We start from the raw sequence: 21,677 nt of genomic DNA on the forward strand, positions 1-21,677 counted from the left end.
AAAAAAAACAGTCGAAACTTTCTTTATTTAGATAAGATAAGTTATGGCTGTTTTTAGCTAATATTTTTTATTACCAAATATTTCTGTTAATTAATTAGATGTTACGACTTACGACGGATATTTGATTAATCAAGTTTTGATATCATGATATGAAATTAATTTTTTAAAAAATTTAAATTGATAAGATGAGGTACATAAATGAATATATTTTTAATATTTTAGATATTTTTAAAAAGTTTTTTTTAATAACAAATTTCTACAATTTTTTTCCTCAATAAATCTGAAAATGTGAATTCGATTTAACTTGTTCTTGAGCTAGGACTCAATGGGTTGGAGTATATTTGATTTGATTTGATTTTTTTTTTAATTTTGTTTTAAAATACTGTTATATAATAAAAGTTTTTTTTAATTACTAGAAAGATTTTATTTGAACAACCATACAAATTTTTTTATCGCACATTTTCATACTACAATATACACTATTTCATCCTACTAAAATCTAGTTATAAATATCCAAGGATGCAACAATTGATCATGCATTTTTTTACTTTGCTTTATAATAATAAACGTTTAATTAGGAAGTCAATTTTTTTAATCAATATATATCAGTCAAATTTTTTTAAATTATTTTTTATCTTAAATTTTAAATATTAAATATTAAAATTTTAAATTCTAAAATAATCTTATAACGAAAAAAGAAGTTTATTAATATTAACTAATTAAAAATTAATTTCTCATTTTTTAAAATAAATAAATGTGCTTGATTGTTATATATTCTTGTTAGTAAGGTTGGCATGTTACATTGATTATAATGGGCACGCTACATAGATACAATAAATAAACCATCAATTACAAATATGGACAAATTTTAATATTTTATAGTCATATTTATCATCATATAAAGTATGGATACTAACATAAAATACAATTAGACACAATACAAAATATACGAATATGCAAATTTAATTTTTTTATAAGACACATGAACATTATATATGAAATATAAAGTAATTTTTAAATAAGTTAGGCTAATATTTTAATAATTTATTTTTATTAAAATATAAATTATATATTTTAATAACTATTTTTAATTATATAAATTATTAAAATAATTTTTTACGTTAATAAATAATAATATATATTATTTTTAAACTCATTTTAAAAATATAGATTAAGAATAAGATTATTAGATACGACTGATATGTGATAATATTTTAGTGAGTTTAAATGTGTCAAAGAAATATTTTATATTTTTTATTAAGATATGGTTAGATACGAAAAATATATGTATTGAATGAGTGTCAAATAAATGTCGTATCTAAAATGTGTTCGATACACAGACATGATAATTCAAAAAAGTATCCATACTTAATAATAAACAATGTAATTAATAAAGTGGAAAATTAGATGTATATCTCAGGTAAATCTCCAATAATCAATGCAAATGGCTCAAAATATATATAAAATCCCCACCCCCCCCCCTTTTTCCAATTTAGTTCTAATAATTAAAATACAACATCAATAAATTTTGGTTGAAGAAGACAAATTAAATAAAATATAAATCAAGATCAATTAACCACGAATTCTTAAATATAATTATGCTTATAAAAAAAACACGTTTTCACTCTTACATATGTTTATTAATGATTACTAATATAGAAGATTGTAGGACGATTAAAGAACTTAACGATATACAACACAATCTACAATTTTGAGCTTACAATTTGGGAATTATTATATTTGATCTATGAGGGAGTTGCAGATACTCCCATTCCTCATCGTTGACTTTTCTGAAGCATTGGTCCACCATTTCTTCACTAACTAACTCTAGCTTTGAAGGATCCCACTATATTAATTTAAAAAAAATAAAATAAAATAAAATCATAGCTCACGGTTTAAAAATAAAGAAATATAGTTGATCATTTGTATGTAGAATTTATATCTAACTTTCGTACCTTGGGCTTGTTGTCTTTATCAAACATCTTTGCCCTTGAACCCTATTTATATTTTATGCGCACTTTTTAATTTGAATAAAAGTATAACACTAATTTATAGCCATTTACACAACAATTAGTTCATACTATTCAATTTATTCATTTTCTTATTAACTTGCTTTCTTTTAAAATGGTGTTCTTATTATTGTTATTAGAATATTTACCTCATAAAAGTCATTGCTGACAGTTCTTCTAAAGGCATGACTGACAATGTTATAATCATGATAAAAACATTGTTCAATATTTTGTGTTCGACCTTTTCTGATCTAAAAAAAAAAAATCATTTGATTTTTGTTACTAATTAATAAAAATTTACAATTAATTAAAAATAATAATATTATATATATGTATAAGTATATCTACTTACCGATTTAAGAAAGATCTTCAAACTTAAGGGACATGCCAAACTCATGGAACTTAATGTATTTGTTATCCACTTTTCTTTTCTATTTTCTAACTCCTTTTCCTATAAATAATTAATCATTTTTAAAATGATAATCTATAAATAAATTTTCAGCATAATATATAAATATATAGGAAAGGATATATATATATAAAGCATATGTTACTTGAAAAATAATACACTTATTACCAAGGAGAGAATTATGTCTTCAACAGTCCCTTTTGAGAAACATTTGTTTATAGTCTCCAATCTTCTTTTAAAAAAAAAAATTAGTTCCATTATTATTAGTAGTCTCAATATAATAATTCTCAGATTTCAGATTTAAAAAATAAAATAAAATAAAATGAAAGAGAGTCAAACTTTTTAATGACTTTAAATCTTTAATTACCTCTTGAATGGACTATCTTCTTTCACATTTGCCTTCTCTGTGAAAGTTTCTATTAGGGTGGCAATTGTTGATACATTTGAAGAAGTAATATTTTGTAGGGCATTTTCCAATGAATTTAGCTTCTGTTATATATACACATAAAGTTAATACTTTGACAATCGACAAATATTTGTAGACTTTAAATTTTAAAAAATAAACTACTATCAACTTATTATAAGCTTATATCAAATATATTTTATGAAGAGTAAAGTATCGTTTTTGTCCCTGATGTTTAAATTGTCCTATTTGTATCTCTAACGTTTGTAAAAGTGATTCAATGTTATCCTGCCATCAATTACATATTATGAGCGCTTTAATTTGAGTTTTAAAAATCTCTTCTTAAAGTTAGAATACAAATGTCTGAGATAGAAGCGATGATCCACTCCGAAAAATAACTCATCAAAAATTGAAACTAATTCCTACAACATTTATAAAATTCACTTTTCTAGGGACATAATTGAATCTAAACACAAATAGTGGGTATAATAATATTAAAATCGAACACATCCAAGAAAGACCTAATTGAGAATGAATACATCCAAGTGAGAATAATTAAAAAATATAATTTGATTTGTTAGTATAATTGATAGTAGGATAACATTGAATCACTTTTATAAACGTTAGGGATACAAATAGAACGATTTAAACGTTAGAGACACAAATAGGACTTACCCCAAACGTTAGGGACAAAAACGATACTTTCCTCTTTTATGAATAATAGGTGTATATATTATATTATCTCATAAAATTAAATATGAATAGAGTATTGCGTCTGCTTATAAATTAATAATGAGTCTACTATGTCCAACTACTTATAATTATTCTACAATGTGTAAAACTCAAGTGTTTTAATTGTACATTTTTTTTTTCTGTTACATTGTTTAAAATAAATTACTTTAAAATTTGATTTGCATCAACTAAAAAGTTAGCAATTTTGACGAGTTACTTTATTAGCGTATTTTTTTCTACTACTATTAATTGTCATAAAGGTGTATGTTTGAAAATAAACATTATTGATAACCGCTCATTAAATTACAAAATAAAAAATAGAAAAATCATTTTTTATAATACTTTTTATTGACATTTATTTTTGACAATCGATACTCTTATAAACATTAAAAAAAAAAAAAATCTGAATTTGCTCTATATACCATTGAAGGAATGAAATGTGTGGCTAAACCACATGCTATCATTTCTGCTGCATCCAAACGTGTACCAGTTAGTCCTAAGTATTCGCCTGCATAAAATTTAGTCAAATAGCTAAGCCATTCTTAATTCTCTTAATAAACCCAAAATTAACCAATGGATTTCACTAAGGAAAATAAATTGTTTTTCTTAAAAGAAAAAATTGTCAGCATATATAAGGAAGAATGTGGATCGGATGCTTTTGTTTAATTAAATTTTAAAACAATTTTTTTATGATAAAACAATAAAATATGTTAAATTTTTTGTTTAATTATTCGATTAGTTCCTATAGTTTTACTTTTACTAAATTTTTAATTAAAGATCTTATAATTTAAAAGTTTATAATTAAGTTTCTATATTAATAAAAAATTTCAATTAGGTCACCTCAATTACAAGATATTTTTTTGTTAAAATATACAAAATATTTTTAGAATATTTATTTTTGTATTTGATATAAAATACAATTTAAAATATTTTTAAAGTAAATATTTTAGAATTATTGTATTTTTTTTTTCTAAAAAAAATAGTGAAGATCTAATTACAAAGTTTTAGCTAATATAACGACCCAATTGCAGTTTTTAAAATTTAATAATTTAATTAAAAATTTGGTAAAATTACATAAATTAATATAATAATTAAACTTATTATTTCAGCAGTTGCTCTCTTTGTATAAGTAGTTGTTTTTACTTTCTTTTTTAAACTTGAAGACTCAAACACTCCTATAAATATATTACATAAATGAATCAAGTTACGCGTACATAAAAAAATAAAAATTAAAAAAATGTACCAAAATAGCCAGGAAGGCTAGAAAGGAAGTGACATGCACCACAGTCCGGAAACACTCCAATATGTACCTCTGGCATAGCAAATATCTGCAAATATTGTTCCATTAACATTGACTTTTTTTTCTTTCTACTGTATTTCCCATCTCGACATACTAAGAATTAATTTGTCACAGATCATAACTTCATTTAAGAATTTGGTCAATGAATTGCTGCATGTACAAAGTAAAATTCAAATTCCTGATACTTGCTTAAACAGCAAGTGAGCTGACCACTCAATCAACTAAAATCAAAAGTACTTTTTTCGTCCCTAAAATTTGAGGTCAAAATCAAAATCGTTTCTGACCTTTTTTTCTTATTAAAATCATCCCCAACATTACAAAACGTTATAAAATCGTCATTTTCTACTTCAATTATATTTTTTTGATCAAAATACCCTTCATTATTAATAAAAATAATATTAAAAAAAAAGAACAAAACCCCATCCCACCCACTCCTTAGCATCTCTTCGGTCTCTCCTCCCACCCCTCCCCCAATCCCCTTCCTTCTACTCTTCACCATCACCCTCTTCTTCTCATCTTTGCCGCGGCAATTACCACTGCTGAAGGACACCCACCCCTCCTCCCCTTCCTCTTCTCACTCTTCCCCAATCCCCTTCCAGCTTCTCACTCTTCTTCATTTTACCAGGGAAGACAGAACATAGCAAAAGGTAGAAGTAAGAAATTAAATTAACAGCAACATAGCCATCACCTCTTCCCCTTCGCACCTTCTCACTCTCCCTTTCCTCACCACCATCACCACTGCCACCATAGTCATTCATTACTCACAACACTTTTTTTTCACCAACAATAGTCCCAAATAAATTAATAGCAACATTCACAAAATAAATCAACAAAAAAATTCAGATTAAACAATAATTCAATATCATCAACTATAATTTTAGTTTTCAGATCCAAAAACAGCAAAACAACAGAAATTAAAAAAAAATAAAAAATCACAAACAGAAGCATAAACTCAAACAAAAGCAAAAATTCAAGCAGAAGCAGAAGAAGAGGTAGAAGAAGAAGCAGCGCCGGCAGGTCCCCCTCCCGATGACGATGCGACGGCGTGATCTTCGATGACGACGCGACGACGGCAGCAAACCTTAGAAACGAATAAGTAGGACGGCAGAAACGGAGAGAAGAAAAATTGAGGTTGAAATTAGAATTGGAATTTTGAAGAGGGGGGCATGAGGAAGGGGATAGAGGATTACGGGAATGGGGTGAGGAGTGGGGGGTTACAATGAAGGGGTGAAGGAGTGAAGTGAGGGGTGGAGGGTTACGTTTTGTTTTAATTTTTTAATTATTTTTATTATTTAATAAAAGTAATTTGGTAAAAAAATAAAATTACACTAGAAAAGAACGATTTTATAACGTTTTGTAATGTTGAAAATGATTTTAATAACAAAAAAAGTGGGAGACAATTTTAAATCTTAGGGACAAAAAAAAGTATTTATCCCTATAAAAGGACGCTAATAAAACTTTTAATGCCAATTACAATTTTGATTTGGAAAGAGAAGCATACAGCATTCTCTGTCACAACTCTAAAGGTTGCCCTCATGGAAAGAGCCGCTCCTCCTCCTATGGCCACTCCATTAATTAGAGACACCTGAAATTCAAAACCAACGTTGAAATTTGGAGCAATTATTTAAACCATTAATTCAAATGTGTGATTAGGAATTAATTAGAAAACATAACAACTCACAATAGGTTTTTTGCAGGTAACAAATAAATGGTTCAACATGAGCAGTTTCCTGTAAAAGCTTAGAGGATAGGTCCAATGTCCTGCTTTCATCATTCAAGAGTTTTTTTTTTTTTTTTTTTTTTTAATGTTATTGAACAATTTATATGTTTGATAAACTTTTTGATAAATCTAAAGAAAACAAAAAATCTCTTATTTTTAAAAAGGATGGAGTATTTGATAATCAGTTATACCTGCCAGTGAAGATGCAATCAGTGAGACTATATCACCACCAGCTGAAAATGCTTTTCCATTAGCCTAAGTAAAGAGTTATAGATTAAAGAAATTAAAGAACATAGCCAATATAATATTATATTTTAATTATGTCATTTTTATATCCATATATAAAGAGAATAAATTAAAAAAGTTAACTAATAAAACATATATTAAAATTATTATAAATAAAAGTTTTTTAAAATTTTTATTATAATAAATTTATTAAAAACTTAAATTTTATATATTTTTAATAAAAATCTTTTCAATTGGTAAAATTAACCTATATCTAGTACATATTAAGGTTCCTGATAATAGAATTTTTTTAAAATTTATTTTTAATAAATACGTAATAAATATATTAAAAACTTGCCCTTTATATATTTTTTAAAATAATTTAAATTAGTCATCTTAATATTTTTTTATTTGTATTAAATATATCAATAATAGCTAAATTTTTAAAAAATTTAAGATCAATTTAACAATTAGGAGCCAGTGATGTATATGAAAATAGTTTTTATAAAATTATTGTTAAATTATTTTTTTTTAATTTTCTACTAAAAATATATATGATATAAATTAAAAAATTTTAGATAAAATTAAAACAAACTAAAATTTAAAAATATTTTAAAATTTTTAATAAATTTTAAAGACAAAATAAATATCTATTTTATCCTAATATATATGTCCATATCTACGGAGGTAAAAACAAATATTGTATTGGCATTTTTTACCTTCAATATCACAAGTTTGATTGAAAAGTCATTCTCATACAATCTTAGATTCTTTAAAATTTGAGAAACCTGCAAAACAGTAAAGAAGCCATATATATTATCACACTACTCTTGCAACAAATTAAAATAACTACTTTATAGTTTGTTTATATTCTTTTTGGATTTTTGACATAAGTTATAGATCAACTTCAAATACTTCTTCCATATTATATTCCTAGGTGCCAATCGTTTAAATTAAAGTAAAACAGGCTAATTAAATAAATAAATAAAATGTTCTATATTTTTAAAAGAAAATTATAATAATTAACAGGTTGTAAATAACTATGAAATGTCTTTTATTTTCTAAAAAAAAATGTTTGATCATTAAGAACGGAAAGAGTAATAGCTAAACTAGCTAGGTAGCTTGAAAACTTTAATTTACAGTTTACACATACCTACCATGCATTTTAATTTATGAATTTTTGAACTTACCATTACATGGTTAAGGGTATTCAGCTTGCCAGGCCTATTTAATATCACATATCTTACAGAAGAGTTTCCTGTAAAAAGCACCTATATAAAGGGGCATATATATATATATATATATATATATATAGTCAGAAAATTAGATATGTAATTAGTTTAGCTGGATATAATTAATTTAACTAATTTGATAAATAGCTACAAGGATTATATTTTTATTTAACAATTTAATGTTATTACATAAAGAACTATTGATTTTTAAAATATATCATATATAGTTTTTTTTAATTATAATTATTAAATATTCAAAATAATTAATTAATAAATATTTATTTTATTGATATTTATTCATAGTAGTTAAAAATATTAATAAAATAAAGAATAATATTATAGAATAATAGTGTTAATAAATTAAACCAAAGAAGCCCTGCGACTACGATACTAGATAGAAACTGGTGTTGTAATCCATTAACATATTGTTACAAGCAAATGGATATGATGAAGAAGAATTAAAATATAATTGCTAGAATCATGACGATATTGCAATCTTATTTCAACATAATAAGGTGCATGTGGGAGATCAGATAGAGAAGAAGAAGAAGAAACCCGAAACATGATAGAGATATGTAAACCTGGTTTTCTGTGTCATAGTTAAAATTCAGAGTCATTGCCATTACGGTTATGAATCGTATTTGTATATTATTATAGTGAGATATATAGAGTTGCTGGTTTTAGGAATTAGCACAATATAATAACTTGCTTTATAGCGAATATTAGAACATCTGCCCTGCTGATTTTAATTTTAATTTTAATTTTATTTTTATTTTAGATTTTACAAGATATAAATATTTATGAAATTATATATTATAAATAATAATTTAAAATTAAAAATAAATTTTATCTCTTCAATACTTAATCTTAATTCAATTAAAATTTTATATTATTTTTAATTATTTCATCAATATAATTATACAAATAATAAAATTTTATTAATTTTTTATTAAGATAATATTATATTTTTAAAATAATATCAATTTTATTTCATTAATAAATTTTAATATATATAAATTTTAATTTTAAATTAATTTATTTTTTAAAAATATCAAAAATAATATTCTAAAAGTACTTCATTAAAAATGTACTGAGCTAACAAATATAAAAAGTATTCAATTAATAATTAGCCGCCCTAGCTAATACTCTATGCTTAGCCATCTTACGTATGAATTAAATTTTCTCAATATAAACAACCAATTATATATGGTAAGGTTTGGTTTAGTTCAGATTCATAAAGTTTATTATTAAAGTCAATCTTTTTAAAGATTGGTTTTCAAAAAAGTTGTAGTAATTATATTTAATAAATTAAAACAAAAGTAATGTTTAATAAGTATATGTTCCAAAATTTATATTTTAGAAAATTATTTTTAACATTTAAAATGAATTTAATAAGCATAAATATAATAAAAAAATAGCTTTAACTATTTGAACATAAAAATAAAAAAGGACGGTAGAATGCTAATTTTTAAGTTTTTCTGCCGTCCAATAGTTACCAACTAATTCGTTATAAATTTGAGTTTTATTTAAGAAATTTTTACTAATAATTTATACAAGATTGCATATTAGAAAAAAAAAATTTATAGATTTTTTTTAGTATACATACAGGACTATTTTATGGAATGTTAATTTTTTTAGTTGGTCTCATTATTGCTTCCAGCCTTAAGCCCATAATTAAAGCCTTAATAAAGGCCTAACATTCAAGAACAGAACACTTTGCTTCGGGGACTTAAGTCAACAATTAAAGTCCTAAAGGCCTAACTATTCAAGAATTCAACACTACCTTTTTATTTTCGGTGACTGAGAATCCAGCACTACTCATTTTCCTAATTAAAAGTACAGTATACATCGAGTTAAGCTTTAAAATAGTCTTTAAAAATATACAAAAAGTTTAAAGTGGTCCTCAAAATCTATAATTACTCAATTTTATTTTTAAAGTTGCACTCTAAAATTTATAATAGTCCCTCAACTAATTTTCGTCTAACACTGACCATCCAAAAGCTGAGAGAACTTAATACCTGCCACATATTAGTATGCCAAGAATGACGTATATGGGAGTTCATGCATCTTTTGGTGAAAACGGCATCGTTTGCTGATATTGATATACTTTCACTCCACAACATTAAAACTTGAGGCAACAATTTCAATAAAGATGCTTAAATCATTTTCTCATGATGACCATTATTTAAAAAATGACTTATTTATTTAGTAACATTTTAAATAAAAGTAATATTTTTATTTCAAATAAAAATCAAACTTTACAACTTATTATTCAATAGTCAAAATAAAGTATTTTCACGTGATGACAATCATAAAATTTTCATTGGAGTAGCCACCCCCAACTTCTACCCCCTTCTTTCCTCCACTAACAAACAAAGACTTTTTTTTCTTGTTCTCCTACTCTTCAATGGAGCTAATCTGAGCTGCTGTGCCGTGTGATTTTTCTCAAGAACAAACCGTGGTGCGCATAACGTCATCATTGTTATTGTTGTTGTGCTAGTTTGTTGACCTGCATTGTCTCTTAAGGTAAAGGTTTGGAAAAGAGAAAGATGCAGTTCAATGTGCTCTGTTTTTTCTTCAGTTTGTTGACTCCATTTTGTTAACATTTTTAATCTGGTCTTGCTTCTTGTTTTTGTTAGGATATGTGTGTTGATTTCTTTGAATTTTTTGCTAAGGTTTATGCGAACTAGTTTCTTATTATTAGGGTATAATTTTTTGTTTGATTAAAGATGGTATTTTACAATTCATCTGTGTTGAATAGTGGTATTTAATTTATTTTGATTTGTATTGTTTGTTAGGGTTTAGTGTAACTATATGGTATAAGATCCTGGTTAGTTAGTAAATGTTGATGATTCAATTTTTGTTAGAGGTGATTGATCATACTGATGCTAATCATGTCCTTTGATTGGATTTTAGATGGATGGTGATCTGATCATTATCATATATCACCATGGGATTTTTTTACACCAAACCCAGATGGAAGTTTGTCATACATTGGTGGCCAGACCTGTGAGTTGCCTGGATTGGATGTAGACACTATTGATGTCTTCGCAATTCGAGACTACCACAAGTAAATTCGTTATGACAAGGTGACTTAGTGTTGGTGATTGGCTCCGAATAGGTTTCTGAAGACTGGTATCCGAGCTCTTATTCATGTTGATAAAGAGTTCAATCATGCCTTTGTCTCGGTTCGTGTCAACTGAAATGCCTTTGTCTGCATTAACACATTAATGGTTTGCTATAGTGGAATGTAAATTTACAAGGTTTAAAAAGTAAAAACTTATTTATATAGGGTCATGGCTAGCCTCTATTGGTTTTTCGGCATTCGGAAGTGATAAATCTCAGCATTTATTTTAGGATTAAAATGAAAATTGACAATGCTAATCTTATCTTAGTCAGGAAGATAGTTTCAAGCTTTATATTTTTTTCCTTTGGTCTGTCTTTTCGATGTACTGTAAATATTATACTTGCAATTAATTATAAAATATGTATATCAGTTATCACAATCGTTCTCTCTATTATTTGGTATTTTAAAGTTGAATTCTATTATAAGTTTCAGGTCTGCAAGGACTCAAAAATGTTTTCCATGAATTGAGAATCCTAAAATTTATACCCACTATAGCTGCACATAGGGGGTTAAAAGAAAAGCATAGTCCTTATAAGCCTCTAATCGTAATATTTTATTCGCCGAGCTGTGTAACTCTAGCTTGTGACCCAAGTGGGGGCAACTAAGGTGATGGAACAAGTGCTTCTGGCCTTGCTAGGTCGGGCTTGCAAGGGCAAATTGTTGGCCTGCCCACTCCAAGTTGGAGTTGGGCCCGGTAGTCTGGGCGAAGGCCCAAGGCCTCTCGGCTCCTAGAATGGAGGGCATTGCGTGAGGCTGGCTTAACAGAGCAACAACCACTTCCTGTCCCCAACAGTGGAGGGATTACAGGCCGCCGCTCTTCTGGCCCAATATGGCCTGGTAGGCCTAGCTATCGTGGACCATCATTCTTTATAATTTTCATGCCTATGACCTCAAAAAACTACACTCTTTATTTGGTTTGAGATTTATTAAACACAATCTTTATAAAAATGTGCTTTCACGCCCAAAAAAAAGAAGGAAATTGTTCATGTTTACTATGAATATGGAGTCTCTGAATCACTTTTCACTGAAGAAAAAGTTGTACTCAACGACAAAGACTTGATTATATTAGGGGGATAAACCAGTTCAGAGAAAAAAAACCTGAAAGTCATGAGACTATCAAACCAACAACATCTCCAACAATGTCCATAAATTTAAATAAATTCCAAATTTTCACGACATTACCAACCAAAAATACCATATGCACCTCAACACCAAATCACATTACTTTAATTGTGTTTTATTAGGGTTAAGTATGATTTTGGTCCCTAACATAGAGACTGAAAATTTTTTTCGTTTCTCACCTTTTTTTTGCTCCAAAATGGTCCCCAAAGTTTCAATTTGTTTTAAAACCGTTATTCGAACCAAAATGCTCCTATCCCTTCTTCTCCAAATTTATGCAAACCACCACCACCACCACCACCACCACCACCACCCCCCATCCACTGCCACTCCATCACCAGCATCCATCGCACCAACCAAAACATTAGAAAATCAACATCATCATCGTCATCCTCATCAAAAGCCAGAACTCAGAAAATCCAGAAAAATCAAACAATAATACTCAGAATCAGAAAATTATCATCATCATCAAGAACCCAGAATCAGCAAGAAGAAGAAGAAGAAGACGGCGGGCGGCGGGCAACGGCTCGGCGGTGGTGTCGGCGGGAAGAAGAAGAAGAAACGGGCGGCGATGCGGTGGCGGGAAGAAGAAGAAGAAGCGGCGGTGCGACGGCGGTACGGCGGCATGGCGTCTCTCCCCCTACCCCACCTTTCTCCCTCCCTCCCCCCTCCCCCTTTCTTTCTTTCTCGGCCCCTCCCCCACCCTCATTTTCTTTCTTTCTCTCTCGGCCCCCCCTCCCACCCCGCTTCTGTATCCCCCTTTCTTTTTTTTTTTCTTTTTTTATTTATTTTATATTTATTTTATTTTATAATTTTTTAATAAAGGATAATTTGGTAATAAAAAAATATAATTGGTAAAAAGAACGATTTTAAAACAAACTGAAACCTTAGGGACCATTTTTGAGCGAAAAAAAGGCGAGGGACGAAATAAATTTTCAATCCCTACGTTGGGGACCAAAATCATACTTAACCCGTATTATTATTATTACATAAATAAATATAATTATATAAATGAATATTAACTAAGAGTAATTATATTCCAACAAGAAGATGTAGCACTAGCCATTCTCACTCTTATTGGTTAGGGGTGGCAATATACATCTTATCCGCGAGTATTTAATCCGATTCCACCTGATTGGGTAGGATTGTCAATCCGATCCGCAGCGAGTAGGATATGGTGCGGGTAGGGTTCTCGTGTGGGTCGGGTAGGGTACGAATTGAGTCTCAACCCTATCTGACCAATCTGCACCTTATATATATAACTTATATAAAAATATGTTTCAAGTGGATGTTGAACCAAAGATCTCTCACTAAATGCAAAAAATTCTTAGCCACTAAAAGAATATTATTAATTGATAATTTTATTTTTTTTTTTACATAAAAGCCAATTTTATTTTAAATTATCATCAATTTATATAATAATGTTGTATTTTTTTTGTAACCCACGGATACAGTAGTCGGATACCTGCGAGTTAAGAACGAGTAAAATTAGATTTGAGATATTCTCAACCCGCAAATAAAATAAAATTGAGTTTATATAAAAATTTTAACCTACGAGTAGGATTAGAGTTGACTACAAACCTTAATCTATCGTAACCATTACCACCCCTATTATTGGCTAGTGATGAATTTAGTTACATTATTGTGGTGGTCATCATAATTTGAATGTGGATCGTGGCTTTACTACTATTAATCCAATGTTCGGTACTTCGGCGTTTATCTTCACAATCTTATGTTTGAAGTCCTTACACTTTTATCTCAAATTCTTGTTGTATCATTGTGCCAATGTGCAATAATATTATATTGTCCTGTTTCTGCAATGTAATAATAAACAAACAATTTTTGGTGGTTGTTCTCGTTTGCAGGGTTTCCATGCTATTTCTTCTTGGTGGAAATTCAGGTGCAGTCGACTTCACGTGAAGTTGATAGTTAAGAGCCGTTAAATGATTTGACTGATTTGACTAAATTTTCATCTAACGGCTTCTATCTATCAACTTCATGTGAAGTTGACTGCACCTGAGTTTTCACCTTTCTTCTTTAGTTAAGCAGTATTTCCTGGTTTTTTAAGAAAAAAGTAAAAATAAAATAAATAAAATAAAATAATCCTTATATACAGAAAACAGTTTAATCAGACTAAATAAAGACATACACAAATCCCAAAAGATAAAGTTAATACTAAATAAAAGACTACAAAAAATTAATATTAGTGATAATACCACTCACTAGAATATATCACTAGAATATATTATCTGTTTTGACAATTTAGATTTCATAATTTTTGTTACAACTTTTACATCTCTCAAAAATAAGATTTTTACTTTATACTAACAGTAGATGAAAATTAAATTCTTATCATATAGCATTATTAAATTACTGTAGTAATTATAACTAAGATTAACCTTCAACTTTTATCTTCTTTTTTTTTCCTCACTTAACCTTCACCCACCAGAGGTTATATCTTGAATTCAATAATTATAATCTGCAGGCAGTTATGATTGGAGAATGGGATCTTAGAGGAAGTTGTAAAGGCTCCCATGTATCGTCAGTGATATTTGTAAAGTGCTGATCCACCATTTTTTCACTAACCAACTCTAGCTTTGAAGGCTCCCACTAGTTCAAAAAAAAAAGAGTATGAAAAAATTAAAATATATACTATTATTTAGCTTAATAATAAGGAGTACAAGAAATATTATGCAAGTAATTATTTATATCTAATAGATAAAATTAATATCACCTTTACCTTAGGTTTGTTGTCTTTATCAAACAGCTTTGCTCTTGAACCCTATTCATCAAAAGTTTTAATTTCAATAAATTGCCAAAAATAAAAAGAGATCAGAGAAAATTATTATTTAGGAGGCAAATAATAAAGCCAATCTCAAATTGATTAAATAATAATCCCCGAACTATTTGTTTATTTGCTAAACTTTTTTAGCTTTATTCAGAGGAAAAAATATTTATTTAAATATTTAATTACCTCGTAGAAATTACTGCTTACTGTTCTTCGATTGAGGTGGCAAGCAATATTATAATCCCTGTAAAGACATTCTTCAATATTTTGTATTCTGCCTTTTCTGATCTAAAAAACATGAATACATAGAGATAATTTAGTGCAAAAATTTGCAATATCGATAAATGTTAATTTAGACAGATTATTATTTTATATATACTTACAGATTTTAAGAAGATCTTAAGACTCATGGGACATGAAAAGTGCATAGAGCTTAATGCATTTGTTATCCACTTTTCTTCTGCTCCGTTTTCTAATTCATTTTCCTATATAAATAATTTTAAAAATTATAATTCCATTCCAATTTTTTAAAATAACAGATATATAATTATGGGTATACTAAATAATATATATACTTACCAAGGATTGAATTATATCTTCCACTGTCCCTTTTGAGAAACATTTGTTTATAATCTCCAATCTTTTTTTCATAGTGATGAGAACAGGATTAATTAGTTGAAATGCATTATTATTAGTCAATTATATCAAATAGCACACATATATAATAATATATTTATTAATTAAAATTAAAGAAGAATAATAATATTTTTAATGACGTAATAATTAATTACCTCTTGAAAGGGCTATCTGTTTTCACAGTTGGTTTCTCTGTAAAAGTTTCTATTAAAGCAGCAATTGTTGATACATTTGAAGAAGTAATAGCTTGTAGGGCATTTTCCAATGCATTAAGCTTCTATTACGTAGAATGAAAAACAAAAAATATAAAATTGTTGAGAAATGATACTTCAAAATTACAATGTGAAAAAAAAATATGGTTACATTATTATGAATCCAATAATTAGAGGCAAATCTTTCATTATATATATATATATATTACCGTGGAATGGACGAAATGTGTAGCTAATCCACATGCTGCCATTTCTATTCCATCCAAACTGGCTCCAGTTAACCCTAAATACTCCCCTGTAAATAATAATTTGGTAAAACTAGCAAATAAATCATCATATTGATTCATTAATAAGGCCATTTTAATTTTATGAAAAAGTAAGAATTGTAGACAATTATTATTTTATAGATATATGATGTGTCTAATATGTGTTAGATATATAATAATTTATGTATTTTTATTATTAGTTTAAAATTTTAGAATGAATAATTTAGTAATGTTTTTCCTATATATACACATATATAATATATGAAATGAAGCATTTGAATTAATAAGGAAAAGTCTAGGGGACAACTTTTGTGTTTTCTGGCCATTACTTAACCATCAAAACAAAAGTGAGAGATTTCTCACTATTAGATGTAATCTCACACCATTAAAAATATTATTGATGGCCAATTGATGGTTACAAAACACTAAAATTGTTGGTCCCTAGCATTTCTCTTTGAATTAATTAGTTAATCACCAAAATAGCCAGGAAGCCTAGATAGGAAGTAACTTGCACCCACATCTGGAAAATACCCTATCTCTGCCTCTGGCATTGCAAATACCTACAAATAATAATAATAATAATAATAATAATAATAATAATAATAATAATAATTCATCAAATATCAATACTTTTTTTTATAAGTATAGATCCAATGTCACTTTTTTCTTGACCATTTTTACGAAAAGCAACAAAATTTTCTAATGGAAAAAAAAAAAAAAAAGAACACACGCTTTGACTTCAACTTAACCCTCAATTCTATTTTTTTCCGAGACTATTGGATTTTTCTGTTATTTTTAGCATCAACTTGAAACAAAAATTATATAATTATCAAACTAAGTTGATGAATTAGTGGTTATTAAAATGATCACAGATTAATTTTTCTTTTTTAATTTCACTATCGATTTTATTCTTTTGCATACATTATATATAATCTATGTCGCATCCTATATATTTAAATTGGAACATAATATTTTGGTAATTCAGTTTATAATAACACATAATAGAAACCTAATTTTATTTTTGTTATATTGATGATGAAATTTTCTGCTGAAATTTGTCTTATTAGGTAATAGTAGAGAAGCATACAGCTTTTTCAGTTACAATTCTAAAGGTTGTGTTCATGGAAAGACCCGCTCCTCCTCCCATAACCACTCCATTAATCACAGATACCTGTTTTCAACAATTGAAAAAATATAGAGTGTAATAATAATTAAGAATTATAAAATGATATTTAATTTGAAATTTTTAATTTTTAATTATTATTAGCGAATGCAAACTTACTAGAGCCTTTTTGTAGGTTGCTGCCAAATGGTCCAAAATGAGTATTTTACCATAAAATTTCACAGGGTAAGTCCAATGTCCTAGTTAGATTATTAAAGTAAGGGTTACAGATTAGAATATATAATCTCTTGATAAATTTAAACTACATAATGCATGATCCAATTATCACATTTGCATTTAAAAGTGATTAATCTGATGATTATTTACAAAAAAAATATTTTAGTTCTATATGTAGTATGAAGACCACTTTGATAAAGATAGTAAAAATTAATTGTCAAAATCAATTTATTATAGCAATAATAATAAACTCAATTGTCCGCATTATAATTATTAGACCCGATTTGATCCGAACGATTTACACAATTTAAACCGAATCATATTTAATTTTTTTGATAAAAAGGTAAATATATCCCTGATTTTTGTTTTTTTTTTTTAAAAAAAATGATCCAGTGGGTTATGTAAATTGATCGGTTCGACCGAATCTGATAACAATTGGGTTTATTGTTATTGTTATAAAAAATTAGTTTATTCTAGTTTGTTATGAAATTAAAAAATAACCGATTCATTAATATGTCCAATAATAATGTGACACATAAGTCTCTTTATAAAAAGACGTTTTATGCGTCTTTATAGGAGTATCCTCCGTATTGTATACAAATTAAAGTAGTTAAAATTCAAATTTCATAAAATTTCGGAATAAATAAAAAATGACGATTGCTTTAATTAAAATTGTAATATTAAAATATTACAAGAATTAAATCGAAATATTAACTATTTTGGTTATATCTATGTTGATGGTTTTTATTTGTGTATTATACCCATGAGTGAGGTAGAAATTATTGATACTACATCACCTCCGGCGCAAAATCCTTTTCCATTACCCTAATTAAATTAGGAAAGAAATTCAGAAACATATTAGTTCACCAATATATATAAATGCCAAATATTGTTTAGTTTAAATTATAAAAGCAAACATATAATAACAAAATTATTAATAACTATAAGAAAGTATATATATATATATATATATATATATATATGTGTGTGTGTGTGTGTGACGTCCGTGGTGAATGAAGTGAAACCGTAGCTAAATTCAACAAAATTAATCCAATAATTTATTAGTATGATAAAAATTGGTTAAAAAAATATTTAATTACGATATAGTCTTTATAATTTTGTCAAATTTGTAATTAGATTCTTATATTTAGTTTTTCTTTTCTTTCAATTGGATCTCAGTTTTTAATTTTGTAATTAGATCATTTTTATGTCAAAAATATTAAAATTAATAGAATATTTCTTTCAAAAAATATATGATAAAAGATTTAATTATGTTCTTAATTAATTCTAGATACTTTCAATTTACAAAAAAATATTCAGTTAACTTTAATATCTTTTACACTGAGAATGATCTAATTACAAAATTAAAAGTAATATAAGAACCAATTAAAAAAAAATAAAAACCTAATTAAAAATTTGATAAAATCATAAAAACTACTAGAATAATTAAATCTTAAAAAAATAAAAATCATATAAAAAAATAACTTAATTAAACTTATTACAAAAATAATTTATTCACCTAATATTTTTTTATATTTTAAATGGCGCTTTGATTACCTTCAATATTACAAGTTTAACTGACGAGTCATCCTCATACATCCTTAAATTCTTTAAAATTTGAGAAACCTGCAAAAAGTTTACCTTCCTCGTTATTATCCTTATTATATTTATTGTTTATATAGATAATGGTTCTAAAAAGTTGCTCCGAAAAGACAAGCTGTATGAAAACAAATATTTTTGTTTAATTACTGAGGTCAAATAAAAGGAGAGTGCGCAAATTAAAATCACTTTCGTGCATTATGGTATGAATTTCATATACCACGATTTCTATAATTAATTGTGTATTTAAATTATTTTTTTAATTAGAAGTTTTTCTAAATATATTAATTAATAAAAAGTATTAATATCAAAATAGTGTTCACACTTGAGGCCTATTTATATAAAAGATACAATGTAATATTTAAATTACTTACCATTTCAAAGTTAAGGACATTTAACTTATGAGGCCTATTTAGTATCACTAACTTCACAGAAGAATTTCCTCCGAAAAGTACCTGCAATGACGTTGTAGTGTATTTAAATACTTAAATTTATATTGGAATTTAAATTTTAAACAGTTATTTTATTATTTTTAATTTATTTTATACTTATAAATAGACTGTAATTTGTATTATATATAAATCATAATAAATATAAAGATATATTTTTCTGTAATCTCTTATCTTTGTTTCTAACTATTACAACATATGGTAATAATAGGAAATGAAATACGAAAAACAAATATTTAAAGAAGAGAGAGAAAAAAAAAACCTGGTTTATTGGTTGTGTGTCAAACTTAAAACTCAGAGCCATGGTGCAATTTAGTTCTACTACTACTGTTCGTTTCTATATATAATGACAATTTTGAATGAGATATATAGAAAAGTGCATGTTTGAGCAAAATACGACGCTCTCGATCTTTATATATATGAAAAAGTATAGGGTACCAACATATTATCTATTAATTTATTGTCAATAATAATTAATTATTATATTTTAAATACATATATAAAGAGACACATCCAGAAAATATATCTATAAAAATACTTTTATTAAACACAACCATAAAAATGACATTTTTATTAGACACATCCACGAAGACACTTCCATAAAACACAGTTATAAATAAGAGTTGGCAGATATGCTATTGGTAACGTAGCGGGACCGTAACGAGGTGGAAACTCAGATGAGGTCGACTTCACGTGAAGTTGATATCTGAGAGCCGTTAGATAATTTGACTAAATTTTCATTTAACGGCTCTCAGATATTAACTTTACGTAAAGTCGACTTCATTTGAGTTTTTACCGAATAACAAAGGTCTAAACATGTATATAAAAAACAATAATTACGGTTACAGAATATATATTAAAAATATATAATATAATACATGTCAATATATGTAAATACAAAATAACTAGTTTGTTAAGTAATTTTTAATATACATATATAATAATTTTTTTTGGTTAAAACTAAGTAAGAGAAACAATCAACTTTTGAAAAACATCATTAATACCAAACCTACCCTTAAAAAACCCCTGAATCATATGTCCAAATTGCAATTTTCTTTATGACATTAAATCCCTCTCTGACTCTATATTATAGGACGGAGCTGGCTCCTATACCTCCATTTATTAAAACTGCCTTTATATTTTTTAGAAAAAGTATAGAGTATTAATATATTATCTGTAATTTATTGTCAATAATAATTAATTATTATATTTTAAACACATGTATAAAGAGATATATTTAAAAAATATATTTATAAAATTACTTCCATTAGATACAATTATAAAACAAACATTTTTATTAGACACATTTATAAAGACACTTCTATTAAATACCGTCATAAATAAGAGTTGGCAGCAGAAGTTGACAGAAATATTGTTGGTAACGTAACAGAATTATATTTTTTATAATAGAATAAGACAAGATATTGTGAATAAAATATAAAAAATGAAGATATAAAATTTAGTGTTCTTATATTTTATTTGGTAATAAAGTAAAACAAATCATAAAAATTTAATTTACTTTTATCTTTTTTATAAAAAAATTCGAGAAAAAAATATAATTATAAAAAATTAATAAAAATAACGAAAGAAAATTTTTTTGACACGTGGTCTATTAAACCTAGCAAAGTCATTTTTGTAACATAGTAGTGTATGAAACTATGAATATATATATATATATATATATATATATTTTAATTTATTTTTAATATATATTTTATATTTTAATATGTATTTATTATAAAAAAAAATAAATTTTTGTCCCATTTTTAAAACGTGTCAAAAAAATGAAAAAAAATATAGTCATAGTTTTTGGCCAAATTTTTTTTAGCTATGGCCATATTTTTACAGAGATTACATCCACCAGCGTCGTACTTGTTACGTAAAGCGTTCTTATTGAACTATAACTGCGCTTATTTTGTTGTCACGCGGTTAATTATTGTCACCCTTTAAAAAAGTGGTTGTATACATAATCGGATAATCCTATAACTACGTTTTTTAAACATATTCTTTGGTGAATATACAATTACGCTTAAAAAAGTAAAAAACATACTAATAATTAAAGATATGGCTTTGATTTTTAAATCTTGTGCAGTTGTGTCACGCTTTTGAAGA

At 26.6% G+C, this 21,677-nt stretch overlaps 2 protein-coding genes and 1 non-coding gene across 3 annotated transcripts; 1 reads left to right on the forward strand and 2 right to left on the reverse strand.

Moving 5' to 3' along the window:
- Nucleotides 1-1,717: 1,717 nt before the first annotated feature.
- Nucleotides 1,718-8,653, reverse strand: LOC110272164 (putative 3-hydroxyisobutyryl-CoA hydrolase 2). The gene is made up of 14 exons (XM_088486416.1): nt 8,612-8,653; nt 7,989-8,069; nt 7,518-7,586; nt 6,765-6,828; nt 6,535-6,614; nt 6,355-6,438; nt 4,797-4,881; nt 3,976-4,061; nt 2,786-2,907; nt 2,587-2,647; nt 2,362-2,460; nt 2,159-2,260; nt 1,956-1,997; nt 1,718-1,846 (listed from the first exon to the last, which is right to left on the reverse strand). The coding sequence occupies exons 1-14, from the start codon at nt 8,651-8,653 to the stop codon at nt 1,718-1,720; spliced, it is 1,146 nt and encodes a 381-aa protein (XP_088342542.1).
- A 3,063-nt stretch (nt 8,654-11,716) lies between these two features.
- On the forward strand, nt 11,717-12,025 carry LOC148566333 (signal recognition particle RNA). Its single transcript, XR_015884321.1, has one exon.
- Nucleotides 12,026-14,543: 2,518 nt separating this feature from the next.
- Nucleotides 14,544-19,877, reverse strand: LOC107641472 (3-hydroxyisobutyryl-CoA hydrolase 1-like). Its single transcript, XM_088486415.1, has 14 exons — nt 19,828-19,877; nt 19,491-19,571; nt 19,075-19,143; nt 18,279-18,342; nt 17,461-17,540; nt 17,266-17,349; nt 16,654-16,738; nt 16,122-16,207; nt 15,856-15,977; nt 15,644-15,704; nt 15,448-15,549; nt 15,251-15,352; nt 15,017-15,058; nt 14,544-14,886 (listed from the first exon to the last, which is right to left on the reverse strand). The coding sequence occupies exons 1-14, from the start codon at nt 19,867-19,869 to the stop codon at nt 14,749-14,751; spliced, it is 1,158 nt and encodes a 385-aa protein (XP_088342541.1). The 5' UTR covers nt 19,870-19,877; the 3' UTR covers nt 14,544-14,748.
- Between the last annotated feature and the right edge of the window lie 1,800 nt (nt 19,878-21,677).

This window comes from Arachis ipaensis, chromosome B5, assembly GCF_059453495.1.
Source record: "Arachis ipaensis isolate K30076 ecotype BB chromosome B5, ASM5945349v1, whole genome shotgun sequence".
Taxonomy (NCBI): domain Eukaryota; kingdom Viridiplantae; phylum Streptophyta; class Magnoliopsida; order Fabales; family Fabaceae; genus Arachis; species Arachis ipaensis.

Excerpts from the sequence above, each read along its gene's own strand:
- LOC107641472 (XM_088486415.1), bottom strand. The coding sequence starts at position 19,869 with ATGGCTCTGAGTTTTAAGTTTGACACACAACCAATAAACCAG. Across the intron at positions 19,144-19,490 it reads ATGTCCTTAACTTTGAAATG|GTTTCTCAAATTTTAAAGAA; the intron begins GTAAGTAATTTA and ends AACTTTTTGCAG. Across the intron at positions 15,353-15,447 it reads TTAAGATCTTCTTAAAATCT|ATCAGAAAAGGCAGAATACA; the intron begins GTAAGTATATAT and ends CATGTTTTTTAG.
- LOC110272164 (XM_088486416.1), bottom strand. The coding sequence starts at position 8,653 with ATGGCAATGACTCTGAATTTTAACTATGACACAGAAAACCAG. Across the intron at positions 8,070-8,611 it reads ACTATGACACAGAAAACCAG|GTGCTTTTTACAGGAAACTC; the intron begins GTTTACATATCT and ends CCCTTTATATAG. Across the intron at positions 4,882-6,354 it reads GAGTTGTGACAGAGAATGCT|ATATTTGCTATGCCAGAGGT; the intron begins GTATGCTTCTCT and ends CAATATTTGCAG.